Genomic DNA, 20,636 nt, shown 5'->3' with positions numbered 1-20,636 from the left:
GAATGGATAAAGAAGTTGTGGCTTATATATACAATGGATTACTACTCAGCCATAAAAAAGAATGAAATTTGGCCATTTGCAGCAACATGCGATGGATCTGGAGGGCACTGTGCTAGGTGAAATAAGTCAGACAGAGAAAGGCAAATACTGTATGATATCACTTATATGTGGAATCTAAAAAAACACCTCAAACTAGTGAATAAAGCAAAAGAAGCAGACACAGATACAGAGAACAAACTAGTGGGTACCAGTGGGGAGAAGTAAATGGGGAAGGGCAATATAGGGGTAGGAGATTAAGAAACTATTAGGTAGAAAATAAGCTACAAGGATACATAGTACAACATGGGGAATATAGCAAATGTTTTATAATAATTATAAATGGATTATAATCTTTAAAAATTGTGAGTCACTATATTGTACATCTGTAAAATATATAATATTGTATATCAACTATACTTTGATTAAAAAAAGGAATACAAGCTCATTATTAAAATTTGGAAAATATTGAAAACTTGAAACAAGGGGAAAATTATCTATAGTAATTCCACATAAAGACAACTGTGTCAACATTTTGATATTTTGCTTTCCTTTTAGTTCTTTATCAGTGAATTGTGTTTTATTTAATACAATATAAATAAGTACATATTACTAGTAGCAACTTGGGATTCTCCTAAAGCTGTTCTGTATTTAAATGTTTTACTCATAAACACTTATTTATGTTTTCTGTTATTTTATCAAGTAGAATCTGTTTCTTCTCAATTTATCATATTAATAACCTTTTAGGCTTTTTTCTAGTTGATGTGCTATTTTACTTCTTTTCTTCACAGCCAAGCTTTCAGAAAGAACAGACTCTCTTGTTTAATTTCTTTTTTTCCTCTTCAGTCTATTGCAGTCTCACTTCTACCTGCATCATTCTACTCAAGTGCTCTTGGTAAGGTAATAACTTCCTAACTGACAAATCCATTAGTATCTCTTAGTCTTCATCCTACCCAGTTTCTCTAGATTTTGATTTTGACTACCTCCTGTACTAAAGCCTGGGAATACATAACTAGACACGTCTGTATTTCTAAAGAGCTCTTAGTTACTAAAGAGCTCTTAGTTATCCTTTTTATTGCTTGAATTTCTCATTAGTTTTTCTTTATCTGTCCCTTAGTATTGACATCCAAGAGTATATGTTAGTTTGTTTGTTTCCCTCCTTATTCTTACGTTTTCCCCTGGGTGACATCATTACTATCCTGACAACATCCAAATCTGTCTCCAATCCAGACCTCTTTTCCTGGCCTGTTTGCTATTGCCACCCAAGTGACTGATGAGTGCCTTAAATTCAGCATGTCTGAAAACAATTTCATTATCTTTCCTGCCAAACCTGTTCTTCCCTTTATGCTCCTTATTCTAATTTAATGGCTACCTCATCAATTTAGTGAATCAAGCCAGAAATCTGAGAATCACATTAGATTCCTTTCTTTTGTTCACTCCTTATCCAATAAAGTCCATAAAGTCGTGTCAATTTTTCCTCTTTACTCTAACTTTTCTGTCTGTCCTCTTCTACCTCTCCAGCCTTGCCATTTATGTCTTTCATTTTATATTTCAGCTATAGATCTATTTGCCGTTAGTTGCCATAAATTCTTGGAAGAAGTTAGGTTGGGAGAGATTTTATTTTGAGTTGCAGTTTCCTGCAGTACCACACTGTGTCATGATTCTGCACATAACGGTTTTTCTTCCTAGATTGCCATTCTCCTACTGTCTTCTAAGACCTACCCAAGTATACTTTATACAGCTTTTTTTCTATTCTCTCTTTTAATACAAATAAGTTACTTGTACTGAGTAGTTACTGTGTGTCTGCCTCTGTTCAAGGTGTTTTGCAGGTATTAATTTATTTAATTCTCATAACTTTATGAGGTAATTAACTTTCTCATCCCCTTCTGTGATGAGGAACTGAGGCTTAGAGAGAAGCTACACAACTTGCACAAAGTTTATACAGCTAATAAATGTCAGAGTTAGGATTCAGACCCAGTCTGTTGGACTTCACAGTCCATGCTATTGTGCCTCTTCTTTGTGTCACCACCTTCCTTTCTATATACAAAAGATTACAGTAATTATACTGAATTGCAAGTATTTGTTTTCACACTTATCTGCTTACTAACAATGAGCTTCTTAAAGACAAAAATAATGTCATATTCTCTGTCACCTTCCGCAGAGACTAGAACACTGCCTCACTTATAGCAGACTTTTACTAAATGTTTATTGAATGAGTTAGTAATTGTCAATGTCTATAGTTATTCATGCAAAAGAATTGAGTTTTGATTATTTTACATTACATTACATAAGTCTAATACACTTTTTTAATCTAGAAATTTAGCACATACAATTTTTGTGTAGTTTTTCCAAATACTTTCTTTCCAAGTACAATTTTATGTTTAGTATTATCAGAATAGTTGTTGCATCCTTCCATCTGTGCCTTGATTCCATCCCTTCCTGCCTTTTCAGAAAATTTACATTTTTGTCACTTATCTGTGTCTTCAACTTCATTCTCTCCATCACATCATCCCTATAGCATTTGAGCTTTCTCAAGCTTTATATCTCTGGTCTCTCCCTTTTCTTTCATAACCAAGTTCGTGAAAGCATTGACTGAGAGTTGCTGTCTTCATTGCCATATCTCCCCATTGTCTTTGAAGTAGCTCTTGCTAAAGTCACAAATGACTTATATGTTGTCAAATAAAGTGGTTGATTTTCAGTCTCCATCTTACCTGATCTCTCTTCATTTTGAAACGTCCTTTTTCCTTGGCTTCCTTGGCATCAGGTCTGGTTTTCTTTTTACGTGTCTGGCCTCTCATACTTAGTCTTCTTTGTTGATCCTTTTTCTTTTACCAGACCTTTAAGTTGTTGGAGTTCTCAAGTCTTGGTCCCTTGCCTCTGCCCTTCTTTTTTCAACTTATTTTAGGTATTCTCTTCCAAATCCATGGTTTTCATTTTTTCATTCATATGCTAATAAGTAGGGTCACTTTGTGACTTCTGCCCGGATCTCTCTTGAGGGCCAAATACTTGCTTTCTCCATGTCTGCACTTATATGGCTTTTACCCCTCAAGTTTATCATGTCTAAAACTGAATTTGTGACCTTTCTTTATTCTAAGAAGGGGAGCTATTGGACAGTTTTAAGCAGGGGAGTATGTGATGTGATTTACATTTTTTAAAGCTCTCTCTGATTGCCGGGTGGAGAATGGATTGTGGGAATTGGTAAAAGTGAAGCATCAAGGCCATTTAGAAAAGTATTGCAGTAGCCTCCTAAAAAGATGATGGCGGTTTGGAGTAGGGTACAGTGGTATAGGTGGTGAGAAGTCATTGAGTATGAGATATATTTTGAAGTAGCATTAACAGGATTTACTGTGAAATATGAAGGAAAGAGAGGAATCAGGATGACTCCAAAGTTTTTGTCTTGAGCAACTTGATGGATGATGGTGTCATTAAATGTGATGGAGCAGACTGAGAGAAGCAGGATTGTGAGAGGTCAATTGAGAGTTCTGTTTTGGCTGTGTTAAGCTTGAGATGCCTGTTTGACCTCCAAGTAGAGGATATAGGGAGGCAGTCTTCATATATAAATCAAACTCAAGGGAGAGGTGGAGGCTCAGGATATAAAGTTTGGAATTCTTAGCATACAGATGGTATTTAAAGTCACTGAATTAGGTGAGATCACCAAGAAAGATTAAATAGAAATAGCGGCAGAAGACTATAACTCTTGAAGGTGAGAAGGAAAGGAGAAGCAAGTGAGGAAGGTCAGTAAAATAGGAGGAAAAGCAGGGATGCTTGGTTTCACAAAGGCCAAGAGAAGAAATTGTTCCAAGGAGGGAGAGCTCACCTTGTCAGATGTGCCTGAGAACTTGAGTAAAATAAGGTTTTAAAATGGTGGACTCTGTACTGCCATTACTGCAGTACTGTAGTTATCATTGTCGGTATAGTAGGCTTTTGTGGGGTGGCCTAGAGACTTACTAACTATATGTAACATGGGAAACCATATTCAGAATTTCAGATCACAAACTGACATAAAAATTTAGAATTTTGAAATGCAGCCTAGTTTTTAATAGCCTGTATACTTTTTAAGGTTCATTTTGTTTATTCTCCCTGAGCTATTTTTAAGACCATCTTTTTTAAAAAAAGCCTTTAGTGTCTTTGAACCCCCAGATCATTAGACTGTTACCAGAATCTATACTGGGCAAACTTGTAGAACACATAAAATTATGTTCACTTAAATATGTAAATATGATTTCTTACTATTGAACTCAACCTTCCCTGCCTGTCATTGTTTTTTCATTAATATTTTTTTAACTAAAAAACACTGCATACACATGATAAAATCAAATTGTATACAAGGGAGACAAAAATCTCTTTTCTCCCTAGATCCTTGATTCTCTAGTCTCTCCCCAGAGGTATCATCTGTTAGTTTCTGGTGTATCTTGCCAGAATTAGAATTTGCATATACATGCATATAGGTGTATGTTGACTTTATTTTTAAACGAATTAGAGTAGAACATAAAGTATTCTTTCTGCACCTGCCCTTTTTTCCTCTTTTTTTTCTTTTTACTGAAAATATATTCTGGGGACTGTTCTATATTAGCACATTTAGATTGATCTGCTTCTTCTTAATGGCTGAAAGTATTGCATTGTATGGATGTACACTAATTTAACAGCCACACAAATTAAAAAAAAATTTATTGGTGTATAGTTGATTCACAATGATGTGTTAGTTTCAGGTGTACAGCAAGGTGCCAGCCACACAATTGATAGATATTTAAATTGTCTGTGGTCTTTTACTCTTTAAAAGCATTGTGCAATGCATAGTGATAAATATTGCCGACTTACCCTTTAGTATCTATGTTTTTTTTTTTTTTGCAGTACACGGGCCTCTCACTGTTGTGGCCTCTCCCGTTGCGGAGCACAGGCTCCAGACGCGCAGGCTCAGTGGCCATGGCTCACGGGCCTAGCCGCTCTGCAGCATGTGGGATCTTTCCGGACCGGGGCATGAACCTGTGTCCCCTGCATTGGCAGGCGGACTCTCAACCATTGCGCCACTGGGGAAGCCCATAGTATCTGTGTTTTTAAAATTTTCTTTAAGTTACAGAATTAAAAAACTCACACTTATAGTTTATCTCTTTATGTTACTCAGCTTTCCCATCCAGCTAGTCTTTAAGTCCTTGTGCTTTATCCCCAAATAATATTCTTAGCTAAGCACTTTTATAAACATTTATTCATAACCTAATGAGGAGTAGGTAATGTTATCGTCCCCTTTTCATAGAGAAAGAAGCTGAGACCCAGAGGATAAGATGTTGTCCAAGGCCATATAGCTAGCAAGGGACAGAGCCAGGATTTGGATACAGGATTTGGATACAGCAGGATGGTTCCAAAGTCCATGCTTTTAACCACTGTGCCATCCTCGTCTCTGTTGCCTGTCTTTCCCAGTTCTGCTGTAGTTCAGGCCTTCACTGCCTCAAATAGGACTATATTAATACAGGTATCCCCTGCTTTTACAAAGTTTGCTTTATGCCACTTCATTTCTTTCTTTCTTTTTTTTTTTTGTTTTGTTGGTATGCGGGCTTCTCACTGTTGTGGCCTCTCCCGTTGCGGACACATCTGGATGCGCAGGCTCAGTGGCCATGGCTCACAGGCCCAGCCACTCCACCGCATGTGGGATCTTCCCGGACCGGGGCACGAACCCACGTCCCCTGCATCGGCAGGTGGACTCTCAACCACTGCACCACCAGGGAAGCCCACGCCACTTCATTTTTAAGAGAGTATCTGTTTTCACTAACTGAAAGAAATCTGAAGAGGATTTTCACTTTTATATAAAAAAGGTGAAAAGCAAAACTTGGTTCAGCGTTTGTTTTGCAGCTAGCTGTTACAGAGGCAGGGTGCACCCCAAGCAGCATGAGTGGCCTCGCCAGGCTCCTTCCCTGGGAACTGTACCATCATCTCAGCATCGAGCCGTATAGCTTTGCACTGTGTCTGCGAGCATCTGTGCTTTTTCAGGGTTTATTTTGTGCATCGGTTAGCACAAAGGTAATTAAGGTAATTGCTTCTGTGCATTACACCATTTCGACTTAGGAAATGTTTCATTAGGAACACTCTACTTTAGGATAACAGGGGAAACCTGTAATGTTTTTGTCATTCTCAGTCTTCCTATTTCATTCTATATACGGAAACAAGATTAATCTCCCCAAAGCATAACTATTATTGCTTCCAAGATCAGAATCCTTAGTGGCTTCCTGTTGCATTTAGAATTCAGCTCAATCTAATACTCTTCCTTTTTATATATGCTATACTGTCAGTGAATTTGCTCCAAGCTTGATCATTGAGTTTGTCTGTAAGACTAGATAGTGAAATTAGAAGTAATTAAGCCAAAAAAAAAAAAAAATGAGGTAGATAGTCATTGGAGTTGAAAGGTACTTTTTGAAAAAGTTGTTTCCCTTTTTACCCACAGTAGTTCTTGCTATATGGTTTCATCAGCAAACTGTCAACTCAGTTAATTTGAATCAGATGTGTAATTGATCAAACCAAAGCCAACCGCAAATATCTGGGTGTCACATAAAATAAATTCCTTAAAACACACACAAACACACAAACTTGATGCAGGAATATGAATTTTATAATGTGAACTGTGTACCTTAGAAAGAGGTAATGTATTTAGCTTTAATAACGTGCATATACAAAAGAAAACACTGAGAAAACCATTCAGGGAGAGAAATAACTTCTTAAAGCTACATCAAAATCTTTTCAATTATGATTTTAAGTCCAAAACTGATCTGTGCACTTATAGAAAAAATGCTTCAATGTAAATGTTCTTGTGAAATTTTTGTTTCTGAGTAAAAATAGTTGTTATTTCCAGGGGCTTCCCTGGTGGTGCAGTGGTTGAGAGTCCTCCTGCCAATACAGGGGCCATGGGTTTGTGCCCCGGTCTGGGAAGATCCCACATGCTGCGGAGCAGCTAGGCCCTTGAGCCATTTACCAAAAAAAAAAAAAAAAAAAAGAATAGCTGTTATTTCTGAATATAATGCTTCATGCAAATGTCTTACTAGAAATCATGTGTACTTTGGCTGTATTCATATCTGGCATCTTTTAGTTTTGCATTTAAGATGTTCTTATTGGCTCCTCTGCTTTTTACATAACAGGATTATTTTCAGTTTCTCAGGATAGCTTGTTTCTAAATATTAGACTTTTAAAAACAGTTCTTAAAAATATCTGGTATTAAAATTTTGTTATTTAGTGAATGTTTTGTTGCTTTTTGCCAGATTTAGTCCAACACAAGTTCTCATTGCCTTTGGTCAAGTCTAGGTATTTTTTTAGGAAGACACTGCAGTTGCCAACAGAAAATGGCTACCTGAGAGAAGGGAAAGTGAGTTCATATAGAACAGCTGTGTCTTCACTTTCAAAACTGATCACTTTTCTAGTCTTAATCAAGGAACAGAATGCATAGTAAAAGTAATAAATGACATTTCTGGATACATTCATTTAACTATTAGAATTTATGGATTTCCTTCTCTTTAGTTTCTCAGTTTCACTTGCAGAAAGAGCGTGGACTCTGTACCTCTAAAGAGCTACCCATCTTTGGTGCTCCTTGAAGGAGGGAGGTTGCAAAATTTTAGATCAGTAGGCTTTGCCAAAATGTATTGATTTAAAAATCTATTTTTCATATTTAATCTCCTACATCTATACTCACCCAGTATATAGTCTTTTTTTTTTTCTCTGTCTCTCAGGGATGTTTTTGGGGAGAGAGGTTATTCTCTGGAAACTCAAGTTATAGAGTACAAGAAATCCAGGAACAAGAAAAGATCAAATAATGTAGTCTGGCTCTTTGAGTGAATTATTACTATAAATTTTTATTTCAGTATAATTAAGATTCAAATACATAGTTGTTAGTAAAGAAACTGATTGGGTTATTTTCTAGGGTTGTAGGATATATTCTATACGCTTTTTTTGTTTGCTTTTTAATGAAGTTCTGCTTGAGATAAAAAGGAAGGAGGCAATATTGAATTAAGAAAAACAGATCCTTTGGCTGTGGTTTACATTTCAAGACAGGCACACGTTAACACAACATTGTGAATCAACTATACTTCAATTAAAAAATAAAGAAGACAGGCACATCGACACAGGTAACATAGAGCGCAAATGCAGACTTTTTCTTTTAATCTTAAATGTGGAAAACAACCTCTAAGGAGTAAAAAAAAAAGTTTTAAGATTGACTTTTTATTTTTCCCTTTTCCCCTCTTCTAAAATGCCTTAGAATCATAAAATTGAAAAAGACATTGGAAGTCATCTTGCCTTATCTTCTACCCAGTGTGGGAATCCTTTCCACAATACCTCTAATCTTTTTTTTTTAACCTCTATTTTAAAGAGGTCTACTTATTTTGACCTCTTAAATTAATGGGCTGCCTATTTGTGGAGAGAGCTGTCAGATTATTTGTTGGTTCTAATTGTTGCCTTAAATTCAGCTGCAACTTTATGAGTTTCTCCCAGTTGTGTCTTCTGGTAGAATATGGAAAAGGTTATTCCTTCTTCCATTTAACTACCCTTTGAAAACAATTATAACATTGTGGGTTAAATTCTTTTAATTTTTTAACTTGGAGTCCCTCAATTCACAAGTCTGTGAATAGTCTTCAGAGGATTATATCATATGTAAAATTGTGAGCATATATGTGCATTTTTCTGGGAAGAGAGCCAATAATTCTTATTAGTCTCAATAGAACCCAATTCCCTACCAAAGTTAATATACCAGACCTACTGGGATGGACCTGGTAATCTGCTTTTTTTGTTTTTGTTTTTATTTTTATATTTTTTAATAAGCTTGCAACGAGCCATCTAGTCAGCATCTCAGGAACCATTGCACTGGGTAAGTTCTAAGATTCTTAGAGCATTTTTGATTCCACTGAAAATTGTAGAATTTTTAGAGCTTTAGAGACCATCTAGTATACATATAGTTTGTGGTGTGTTTATAGTTAATTCTTCTTATCAAAAGATGAAACTGGTCCCAAAGGGTGGGGTTTTTATTTAAAACTTTATTTCAAAGTCTTGGCAGCCATTCATAAACATTAGGAATGTGATGGCGCTATTTTAAGTCAGGAGTATTCCTAGAATTTTTGTTTGTTAGTCCCAATTTAATATTTTAATCTAACATAGGTTTATGAATTATAATACTTTTTGATTAATTTTTAATCTGTAAAATTTTTAGCCTCTTTTGTTTTTACTATTTCTAAGGAAGGATAGTATAACTTAGAATTCAGTCATTTATGAACAGTGGTTTCAGTATCACATCTGCCTTTTGGAACAGTTTGAGCCTGATACAACTCCTCCTGTGCTCTCTCCCTCCCCCAAAGACAAAACTACTCACCCTACAAGGCTGTTTTTTCAGTAAAGTCATACTTTAATAACTAATGATATAAACCAAAATGACAAAGAATATCTTAAGATTTGAAGATGTCTCTCAGTGTGCTGTGATTACTTCATTTTTATAGGAGGAAAGAAGTCTGTGATAGGCTATGACTTACTATGGTTTTTATTCCTTTTTTTAAAAAATATTTATTTATTTATTTGGTTGCACCAGGTCTTAGTTGTGGCTTACGGGCTCCTTAGTTGTGGCACATGGGCTCCTTAGTTGAGGCTTGTCAGCTCCTTAGCTGCAGCTCGCCAGCTCCTTAGTCGTAGCACACAGGCTCCTTAGTTGTAGCATGCAAACTCTTAGTTGTGGCATGTATGTGGGATCTAGTTCCCTGACCAGGGATCGAACCCAGGGCCCCTGCATTGGGAGCGTGGAGTCCTATCCACTGTGCCACCAGGGAAGTCCCTGGTTTTTATTCTTAATTAAGTGGCAGTATAATGATACTGTTGGCTCTTTGTATTCGCGGGTTCCGTATTCATGGATTCAGCCAACCTCGGATCAAAAATATTTGGGGAAAATAAAAGTTCCAAATAGCAAAAATTGAATTTGCTGCACTCCAGCAGCTATTTACAGATCATTTACATTGTATTTACAACTACTTACATAGCATTTACATTGTATTAGGTATTATAAGTAATCTAGAGAGGATTTAAAGTATACTGGAGAATGTGCGAGTAGGTTGTGTGGAAACACTTAGCTATGTTATAGAAGAAGGGACTTGAGCATCCTAGGATTTTGGTATCCTTGGGGGTCCTGGAACCAATCCCCAGTGGATACCAAGGGATGACTGTATAATGGAGAATAATACCAGAATCCTGGGAGAGGAGAGCAACTTCTTTAGGGAGTTGGGAGAATGTACCTTTGGTTGAGAATTACTGCCATAGCATTCATTCATTCATTCATTTAATAAGTATTTATCAAGTGCCTCGGTCAGACATACTTTTTCAGGTGCCAAATTGAATTGTGACTATGAGCATTATTGTGAGTGGTTAAGAGTGATTTGGATCCAAACTGCATGGGTTTGAATCCCAGAGTTTTTACTTGCTTACTTAGCAAAGTGACCTTGGTCAAATTACTTAATCTCTCTATGTCTTAGTTTTCTCATCTGTAAATTGGGGATCATAATTTTATCTAAGAGTTGTGGTGAGGATTTAACTGAGTTCTTGGAACAGTATTTTTATTAAGGAATGCAGCTGTTTTCACACACATAAACATACATATATATAATGCCATGACTAATTAAGCCATAACACAGTACAATATTGTACTGTAATTCATATTTTGGTTTGTATTAATTTATACACCACTTTGTTTCAAAAAGGATTTGAGACAGAACCGAAACCTCCTGAGGAATACTCTATACACGAGCAGCACAGAAGAACTAAGATATGGGTTCAGATCTTATTTTGAAAGGCAAAGGCAGAAATTTAAAATGAGTGTATATAAGTGCTAGGAATAGATACGCAATAAATGTTATTTCTCTTATGTTTAAAAGAAAGTCATTCACTTAACAAGTTGGTCACTGCCAGCCCAAAGTGTGCCATGGTGCATGTAGACATAGTTCTGTGAGTACAGTGGGCAGCAAAGTGCAGGCTGGATTTTAGTCCCAGTTTAGCCACTTGGCATGGAGCTCTCGTGCAGTAAGCAGTCTGCACAACTGTGCAGTGATTCTGAATACAGTGTTAATTTGCTTCTCTTTTGAAATTCTTTATAGATACTGAATTGTATAATGCAGTAGGACCATATCACCTAAACCAGAATTCTTAGATCATGTTCTCTATCAATAGTTCTAATTGTTAAAATATTCATAATTGTTTCAGATACATCATTTTGAATGCAATCTGCCCCATATCAACATAGGTTTTTTTCCTCTGCATTTTGGTTTTTATTTATTTAATTTTTCATACTTTTTACTTTGAGGTATTGTAGATTTATAATGCAATTGTAAGAAATAATACAGAGAGATTCATACACCCTTCATCCAGTTTCCCAGATGCTATCTTGTTACTACTGCACAGTGACACAACCAGGAAATTGACATTGATACCATCAACTTACTTTACTCAGATTTCATTAGTTTTACATGCATTAATTTGTGTGTGTGTCTGTGCATGTGTTTGTATTGAGTTCTGTGTAATTTTATCACATGTATAGATTTGCATGGCCCCCTAGACAAGATATGGAACAGACCCATTTACAAGGGCCCCTCATGTGCCCTTGTTTAGGCATAGCCACCTCCCCCTGGCAAGCCCCTGGGAACCACTAATCTGTTCTCCGTCTCTGTAATTTTGTGATTTCAATAATGTTATATAAGTGGAATCATGTAACCTTTTGACATTGGCTTTCTTTATTCAGCATAATTCCCTTGAGAGCCATTCAAGTTATTGCCCCCATCAATTGTTAGTTCATTGATAACTGAGTAGTCTGCCATGGTGTGGATGAACTACTGTTCATTTACCCATTCTGATTCATTGGAAGGTTGTTGCCAGGTTTTGGCTATTATGAATGAACTTTCTATGAACATTTATTTATTTATTTATCTTTTTAAAAAAAATTTATTTTTGGGTGTGTTGTGTCTTCGTTGCTGCGCGTGGTCTTTCTCTAGTTGCGGTGAGCGGGGGCTACTCTTTGTTGCGGTGCGTAGGCTTCTCATTGCTGTGGCTTCTCTTGTTGTGGAGCACGGGCTCTAGAGCGCGGGCTCAGTAGTTGTGGTGCACGGGCTTAGGTGCTCTGCGGCATGTGGGATCTTCCTGGACCAGGGCTCGAACCTGTGTCCCCTGCATCGGCAGGTGATTCTTAACCACTGCGCCACCAGGGAAGTCCCTCTATGAACATTTACGTACAAGGTTTTGTGTAAGCATAAATTTCTTTTTTCCCCCAGTTGGCTTGGTGTTGAATTTTATCAAATGCTTTTTCTGCATTTATTGAGATGATTGCATAGTTTTTCTCTTTATTCTGTTTTTGTGGTGAATTATACTGATTTTTGAACGTTATAACAGCCTCACAATTTTGGAACAAATTTCACTTGGCCATCATGTATTATTCTTTTTATGTAACTTTGATAATATTTTGTTTAGAATTTCTGTGCCTATGTTTATAAAGGATGTTGACCTGTAATGATCTTTAATGTCTTTATCAGACTTTGATATCAGGGTTCTACTAGTTTCATAAATGAGTTTCTCTATTCTCTGAAAGAATTTGTGTCTTCTTTAAATGTTTGGAGTGAAGCCATCTTAAATTTTTTACATAATACTTAAATTTATATTTTCTATCAGTATCTGTATTAATCACTTTCTATATCTTTCTTCTGAACAAGACAAGGACTTTACCATTCACCTGGTTTCCCTTCTCCAGCCCTTGTTCTTACCCTCATAATTACTCCTTTCGGTATCACTGAGATTACGGTTTTGAATGTTAGTAAGCTTTTGTGTTTTGTTTTGTTTTCCAGTCAGCACTTATTTAAACTTACTTTACTGATTTCTCTGCTTACTCTTTTCTTATACCTTGATTATTATTCTTGGATTATTTTTTTCAATTCCAGGTGTATATCTTTGAGTAATTCGTTCACTAGAACTCTGAGGGAAGCAAAAATTTTGTGTCCTTGTACATTCAAAAATGTCTTGGGAATTCCCTGGCCATCCACTGATTAGGACTCTGCACTTCCACTGCCGGGGGCACAGATTTGATCCCTGGTCGGGGAACTAAGATCCTGCAAGCCATGTAGCAGAGCCAAAAAAAAAAAGTCTTAATTTCACTCCCACAATTGACTGAGAGTTTGAGTAGATACAGAATTCTAGGTTTTAAAGTATATCTAGTTGTCCCAGGGCCATCTGTTGAAAAGACTATGCTTTCCCCGTTGAGTAGTCTTGTCACCCTTGTCAAAAATCAATTGACCAAAAAAAAAAAAAAAAAAATCAATTGACCATAAGTCTATTCTATGGGGTATATGTATATGTATAGCTGATTCACTTTGTTATAAAGCAGAAGCTAACACACCATTGTAAAGCAATTATACTCCAATAAAGATGTTAAAAAAAATCAATTGACCATAGATACATGGGTTTACTTGTAGACCCTTCAATTTCTGTCCCATTAATATACATGTCTATCCTTATGCCAGGACTACAGTTTTGAATACTATATCTTTTTAGTAAGTTTTAACACCAGGAAATGTGAGTCTTCCAATTTAGTTCTTTTTCAAGATTGTTTTGGTTTTCTGGTTTCCTTGTGTTTCTGTATGAAGTTTCAGATTAGCTTGTCCGTTTCTACAAAAAAGGCAGGTGGCATTTTGATAGTTGTTGCTCAATCCCCTTTTATATCTTAACTTCTTAAAATGCTTCCCACCTCTTTTTCCTTCTATACCATATTCTGATGCATTTCTTGGCTCCATTTTTTAGATTACTAATTTAATTTGTTCTTTATTTTTTTCAGACCTTAACTAGTTTTTTTATTTAAATGATCAAAATTTAACTTCTAAGAGTTCCAATTTATTTCTTTTAAAATAAATGTATTATCATCTTGCATATCTCAGGACAGTAATTGTACCTAATCTAAGGTTTTATTCTATTTAATTTGTCAACTGTCTTTCTTTGGGTACGAGTTCTGCTTGTCACATTAATAACTTTTTCATGTTTGAGTCTTGGTTTTGTGCTCATTCACCTGTATTTGAGAGCCCTTGTTAGCCTTCCTGTGAGTGTTACATATGTTTATTGCAGCAGGTCTCCACTGACTGTGGGTAGAGATGGAATGTGCAATGAGATAGAGCGTACCAATTGCCAGACTTCTTTAGTGTCTGTCCCCTCTTTTTCCTGGGATTTAATATCCACCCAGGGCTGTGTCCTGTCTTTCTGATCCAAGGGTTTATACTCATTGTTCCTACCTGGGGAGTGACACCTTTCTTGTTTGATGCCACTGTTCCCATCTAGGAGCAAATTATGTACCTCTGTTCTATAATGCTTGAACCAAAATGGTAAATGGTGGGAGAGGTTGACCTGCTTTGTAACTTCCATGCTACCCCCTAACCAGTTATGCTGTAAATTCCATAAATTATTTCTGTTCTTTCTGCTGTCTTCCACCTCTGGGCTTAGTTTACTCTGAGGGCTGTTCAGATCACTTGCAGTAGCCCTCTACTCTGGGTGTATAGCACTGTGGTTTCCTTCTTTAAGCTGATTCTGTCAGCCTTACATCTTTCAGTGATTGACTAAGACCATATCTTGCTTTCTTTTGATTATAGTTTTTTTGGGGTGTTTTTTTTTTTGCGGTACGCGGGCCTCTCACTATTGTGGCCTGTCCCGTTGCGGAGCACAGGCTCTGGACGTGCAGGCTCAGCGGCCATGGCTCACGGGACCAGCCGCTCCGCGGCATGTAGGATCTTCCTGATCCGGGGCACGAACCCGCGTCCCCTGCATCGGCAGGCGGACTCTCAACCACTGCGCCACCAGGGAAGCCTTAGGTGTTTTTTTTTTAAACGGCTTTTGTGTTACTTGTGGGGCTTTGGGGAGAGGGGAGCTTGCTTGCAGTGTGCTCAGCCTACCATCTTGACTGTCAATGACTATGTCATATTTATAGTGAAATAAATAAAAAGGAAAAATTGAAAAGCTAGCAAAAAATAAAATATTGATGAAATGATTGAAAAAATTATGGTTTTTGTTTTGAAGAGTATAAGCAATCACAAATGAACATTGGCATTCAAATATATAAAAATTAAAGCTTCAAGAACAAATAGATTTTTCAGGAATATATTTACATGAAATTGGAGAGGCATATTATGCTATGTTGCTGGTTTCTCTTGTTTTGTGCTCTTTGGCTGAAGGAAGAAAATATGGATTCTGAACTTAGTGCCTACTTTGGGTGAATAACCTCTGTAGAGTCAACATTAGCCTATGCCTGTGACAGACTTATGTTGGTTGCTGAGAGAAAAGCAGGCCAAAGATGTCTGACAGAGCTCTGAGAAAACATCAAAAAGGATTTTTGATTACAACTTTGGTTCAATAATTTTCAGTATTACTCCCTCACTGTTACCTAAATTTGTTTTATATTTTTCCATTATAAAACAATATGTCTTAGAATTTTTGGATAATATAAAAGGGGTGATAATCCTCAACCTGAATCATAACCACTGTTAATACTTTGGTATGTTTCTTTATAGTATTTTCTTATCATAGCTTCAAAAAAAATTAAAGTAATATGGTATTGTTTTTTTTTCCAGTCCAAAAGTAATGCCTACTCAATGAGAAAGCTTGGAAAATAAACAACAGCACTAAGGAGAAAAACCCAAAATCACTCATAATAACTGCCCAAAGATAACCACAATTAAAATTTGATGTATATCCTGCCTGTATTTTTCATGAATATATACTTTTTTCTTTGTTGATATGGTATCATGCACTGCTACTATTTTGTACCTTGCACCTTTCATTTGCAATATATTGTGAATGTTTTCTCATGTTAGTAAATATTCTTGTATGTACTTTTTTTAGTGGTGCGTAGAATATGAATATATTTAAATATGTTTATTTAGCATACTTAACCATCTCCCTATCTTTGGACACTGAAAGTGTTTCTAATTTTTTACCATTATAAATAATATCGTAGTGTGTATCTTTGTCCATACATCTTTCCATGCATCTATGATTATTTCTTTAGGAATAAATTCCTAGAAGTGGAATAGCTGGGTCAAAGGGTATGTACATTTTAATGCTTTTGATACATAAAAATGTCAAATTTTAAGCTAATCACTTGTTATATTCTGTCTTGTATTGCTATCTAATTGTTTTATGTGTTTGTCTTGTCTCCCTAATTAGAATGTAAACTTCTTGAGGGCAAGGGAATTTTCTTATACATCTTATGTATCCTTTGATAGTGTGGTTGACAATGTTGGACTTATGAGTGATCAACAAATATTGTATTGATTTAAAGCTGTGCTTCTCCAGTCTTTGGAAGTCATAAACCTATAAATTTAAATATATGTATATTTTGGGGATACATATAGGCTTGCAAGTTTTTTCTTTTTCCGAGAAAGAATATTAAAAAACAAAATCAAGTACCATTTTCTATCATCTTCATCTCTTAAAATAAAAGAATATTTAATAAAAAGTTTCTAATTTCTGAAAAAAGGACAGGCTTTTAAATGGAACATTTTAAAAAACTCATTGCCTTGTCCATATTTTTCTCATTTTGTGTTGGACTGGTGAATCTTCACCTTAGCCCACCAGTGGTCTGTAGACCAGCATTTGGGAACTACTGATTTAAAAGACTTGGAGAATTAATAGATAAACCCGTTTGCAACTCTTTTGCAAAATAATTCTTTCCCTTGCTCACGAGTCTGTCTCCACCAAAATATTAAGTATACATGTGCAGGTAATGCTATTTCATTACACTGAATTTATGTATCTCTATGTACAAGTGCTCTAGTAAACAGACCAGACCTTGCTGATGAACATCTCAGATATTTCCAATTGCCAAAACCAAAAACTATATGCTTTCCAAGGAATTTGAGACAGGTTAAGTGTGGTATAGTAGAAAGAAGGCAGGTGTTAGAGTCAAACTGCCCAGGCTTGACTCCTGGCTTTGGCATTGAGTCACTTAATTTTTTTTTAGCTTCCTTACTTGTAAAATTAAGATGATAATATCTTCCTCAAAGTGTTTTTATAGCCCCTGTTATAGCAATTACTTCACTGTAATGTAATTATTAGTTTAGGCATCTGCCTTCCTCACATGAGTTCTTGAGGCTAGGAGTCATATCCTCCTTTGGCTACGTGGAGGCTAGCCTAGGGCTCAAGGCATAGCAGGTGCTTAGTGAAATGACTGTTGAATCCATACAGGGTTGTTGTGAGGATCAAATGAGATAACACTGGTAGAAGCTGTTTTAAACTTTAAATTCTATACCAGTGTTAATTGTTTTTATTGCTTGTAAGAGCTGTCTTTGGGAGCTATCAAACCTTTGGGAAGAGACAAAATTATCCCATTTAACACTTCTACTATGCTTTGCATTTTTCTTCCATGTTATAAGAAAACAAGTTTTAATTGGGGTTAATGTGCAGTTAATTTGCTTCCTGTGAAGGCAGAGGAATTCCCTTTTTTTTCTCCCCCCACAGTGGAAGTGTCACGGTATTAAATGTTTGTTTTATTTGGTTGCTACCACACAATTTTAATTATAGCAAGATCAGCTTATTTCATATTTAAAGAATGGTGCCCATTGCTTTATCCTCTTAACCATATAACTGATAAAAGAATACCAAACCTGGAAGAGAACAGGAGCCTACGTTATGCCAAATTAATTTTAGTCAGAGCTCCCTTTTTAACATTCACTGACTTGTAAAAATGTCATCATTTCTAATCTGTTTATAAAGCTCCTGGTGAATTTTTGCCACAAGATGGCATTGGTGATTATTGAATGCATGTCTGTTGAACCAGAATTCTGAAAAATGGTGCACATAATTGTTCTTATTCTTTTGGGGATGAGTTGAAAACCTTCATCACTGCTTATGTATTAATTAAATTTTGTTTTGACTTCCGAAACAGGGTTAAATGCTACTTTACATCACTTCTTTCTGTATTCAAGTATTGTTTTGTTTCCTGTTTTTCTGTCTTTATAACTACAGTTACTATGTATTATTTGCCATGTGTTGTATGTGTCTGACTTATTGCTGATAATTGTGGTAACAGGTAAGAAGAAAATACGATGGGACCCAGTTAGGAGGCGCTTCATTCAGTCCTGTCCCATCATAAGGATCCCTAACAGGTTTTTGAGAGGTGGGTGATAACTAGCAAGAGATCTGTGCTTCGTATGGGTTAAAGGGAACTTTGAATGAATTTTCTAAACTCAAAACTCTGGTTTTAAAAAATTGTCTAAACAGCTAAAATTGGATGAAAGAAAATCTAGAATTTAATTTTAAACCTGTGTTTCATAGTGACCACTGTTGGAATTGAAATTATAAGTTTTAGGAAGTAAGAATCACTTAATGTGTATTAGGTCGTAGAAATAAATCATCTCATTGATGTCAGTATTATTCCACTGTAAACATATTAAAAAGAACTTTGAATAATTTATAAAATATGGGGTATGGGAAATAATTTTCTAAATATGATTTTAAGAAAGAAATAAAATTTATGTGACTATAGAACTAAAAACCTCTTATGTCAGAAACCATAAATAAAAAGATAAAAGGGGGAAGTATTTGTAACAAATGGTTAATATCATGAATATATAAAGAGCTCTTATAAATCAACAGTTTAAAAGCAAATACCCACTAGAAAAATAGGTAAAAGAACATGAATAATCAATTTGTAAAAAAGAAAGCTCAATAAATATGAGCAAATGTTTATTTTCACTATTGTTATAAACATAATTAAAATAATAAGGTTATCTTTTTACCTATTAGATTGGCAAAGACTAAAAATAAGAATACTCAGTGTTGCAAGGGTATGGGGAAATGAAGCTCATATATTGAAGGAAGTGTAAATTTGACACAGCCTTTCTGGATTTAATTTGGCAATATGTATCAAAAGCCTTGAAAATGTTCACATCCTTTGACCTAGTAATTCTTACTTTTAGAAATGTTTCATTCTTTCTATTTTTTACTTCTTCTAGTAAAACATACTCCCTACTGAAAAAAGAAAATCTCAGAAGAGGGTTGAAAACTCTGGTTCATACTGTTTTTCTAGATATAATAAATTGTCAGACAAGCGTTTTTAATGTTATAGTTTAGACCTTATTATTTATAAGCCAGTGAACCCATGTCCCCTGCATCGGCAGGCGGACTCTCAACCACTGCGCCACCAGGGAAGGCCCCCAGTGTATCTAATTTTGACTGAAGAGATTATTTAAAAAAAAATAAAAAGACTAGAAAAAAGACCTGCAGCAGCTAAAGATGTTCCTATATCTAGTGCCTAACCTATTTTTAGTGGCCAAGGTCCAGATCATGAAACAAAAATAAATCTAGCCTAAATGGGTCAAGATAACATACTTAGGGTGCTATGCTACCTTTTATTTTATCATTTGGCCGTGCCGTGTGGCTTATGGGATCTTAGTTCCCTGACCAGGGATTGAACCCGGGCCATGGAAGTGAAGAGACCAAGTACTAACCACTGGACCGCCAGGGAATTCCTGCTATGCTACCTTTTAGCATAAATAATTTTATTGATAGAAACTAATAGGTAATTTTAGTGTTATGTGACAAAAAAAACCATTGTGCACACATAGCCAAGCAGTACATCTAATTTGATAAAATTTTTCTTTTTTCTATTTAAAAATTAGAATACTAATTTTTTGATTTACAATGAGAAGGCTAACTTGGGGGCTGACTAAATTTAAGTATAATTAAGAAATTGTTTAATTAGGATGTAAAATTCAATATAATATCAGTTTTGTACAAATATAAACATAAAAAACAAAGGAAATAGTGAAATAACATTATATCTGGATGGTGGGATTTTATTTTCTTTATATTCTCTGTTTTTCAATATTTTAATCATGGAAAAAAGAGATTAGCACAGGTAAGTTTCATATCTTTGGTTATTTTCGTAAGCCCTAAATTGCCTCAAAAAATTTCTGAGGAAGATGGTCTCTGACAGTGCTGAGAAGAGTGAGGCAGGAGTAAACTCAGCATTAGAAACAGCAAGCTCACCAGTGACCGCTTCTAAATCAGTGGCCTTGTCTTAGTCCTCACCTTCTTTGACCTGTTTGTAGTGTTTGATCTGTTGACCACCTGTACCTTCTTAATGTTTTCTCTTCTTTTGGGTTATACTTTGCTGTACAATCTGAGATGTCTCCTTCCTGCCTCTTTGATTGTTTATTCTGTTTCCTTTACTGGCTTCTTTCTTCCTACTCACTAGAGATGGGTATTGCTCCAACGTTCTGTCCTCTCCATTATCTCCTTTGGTTATCTCATCAGATTTCACAGACTTAACTAACCTCGTTCGTTCGTTTGTTCATGCTGTCATTCTTTCAGTATTTTTTGATTGCCTCCTGTGTAACAGGCTTTGTGCTAGTTCAATCATCTAGATTATAGAGAATCAAGTAAAGAAACAATTACAGAATAATTTGAGTGTAATTCTTTGTGATAAGTGTCCTGATGAGTTAGTGTGGTATGGGAGCACACAGAAGAGGTACCTGACTCAGCATGTGGGAAGGACAGGGGAAGATAAGTAGCTATCAGGATGACTTTTCAGAAGAGATGTATTGAGTAGTCTGAGTATGTGTTAACAGGGGAAG

General features: G+C 35.8%; 1 protein-coding gene across 2 annotated transcripts in view; it reads left to right on the top strand.

Annotated features, from left to right (window-relative positions):
- KLHDC10 (kelch domain containing 10) overlaps positions 1–20,636 on the top strand; it is a 53,263-nt gene that overhangs the window by 10,059 nt on the left and 22,568 nt on the right. The window contains exon 2 of one of the 2 annotated variants that reach the window (XM_024762796.1): positions 18,089–18,175. The exons of the other annotated variant lie outside the window; for it this stretch is intronic. Within the exon in view, the coding sequence (XP_024618564.1) occupies positions 18,089–18,175 (87 nt within the window). The remainder of the gene's footprint in view (positions 1–18,088; positions 18,176–20,636) is intronic. 2 annotated transcript variants of the gene reach the window in all.

This window comes from Neophocaena asiaeorientalis, unplaced genomic scaffold, assembly GCF_003031525.2.
Source record: "Neophocaena asiaeorientalis asiaeorientalis breed wild unplaced genomic scaffold, Neophocaena_asiaeorientalis_V1.1 scaffold681, whole genome shotgun sequence".
In the NCBI taxonomy this organism is placed as follows: Eukaryota; Metazoa; Chordata; class Mammalia; order Artiodactyla; family Phocoenidae; genus Neophocaena; species Neophocaena asiaeorientalis.
The sequence above is the reverse complement of the archived record's forward strand: the minus strand, read 5'-3'. Positions and strand labels throughout refer to the sequence as shown.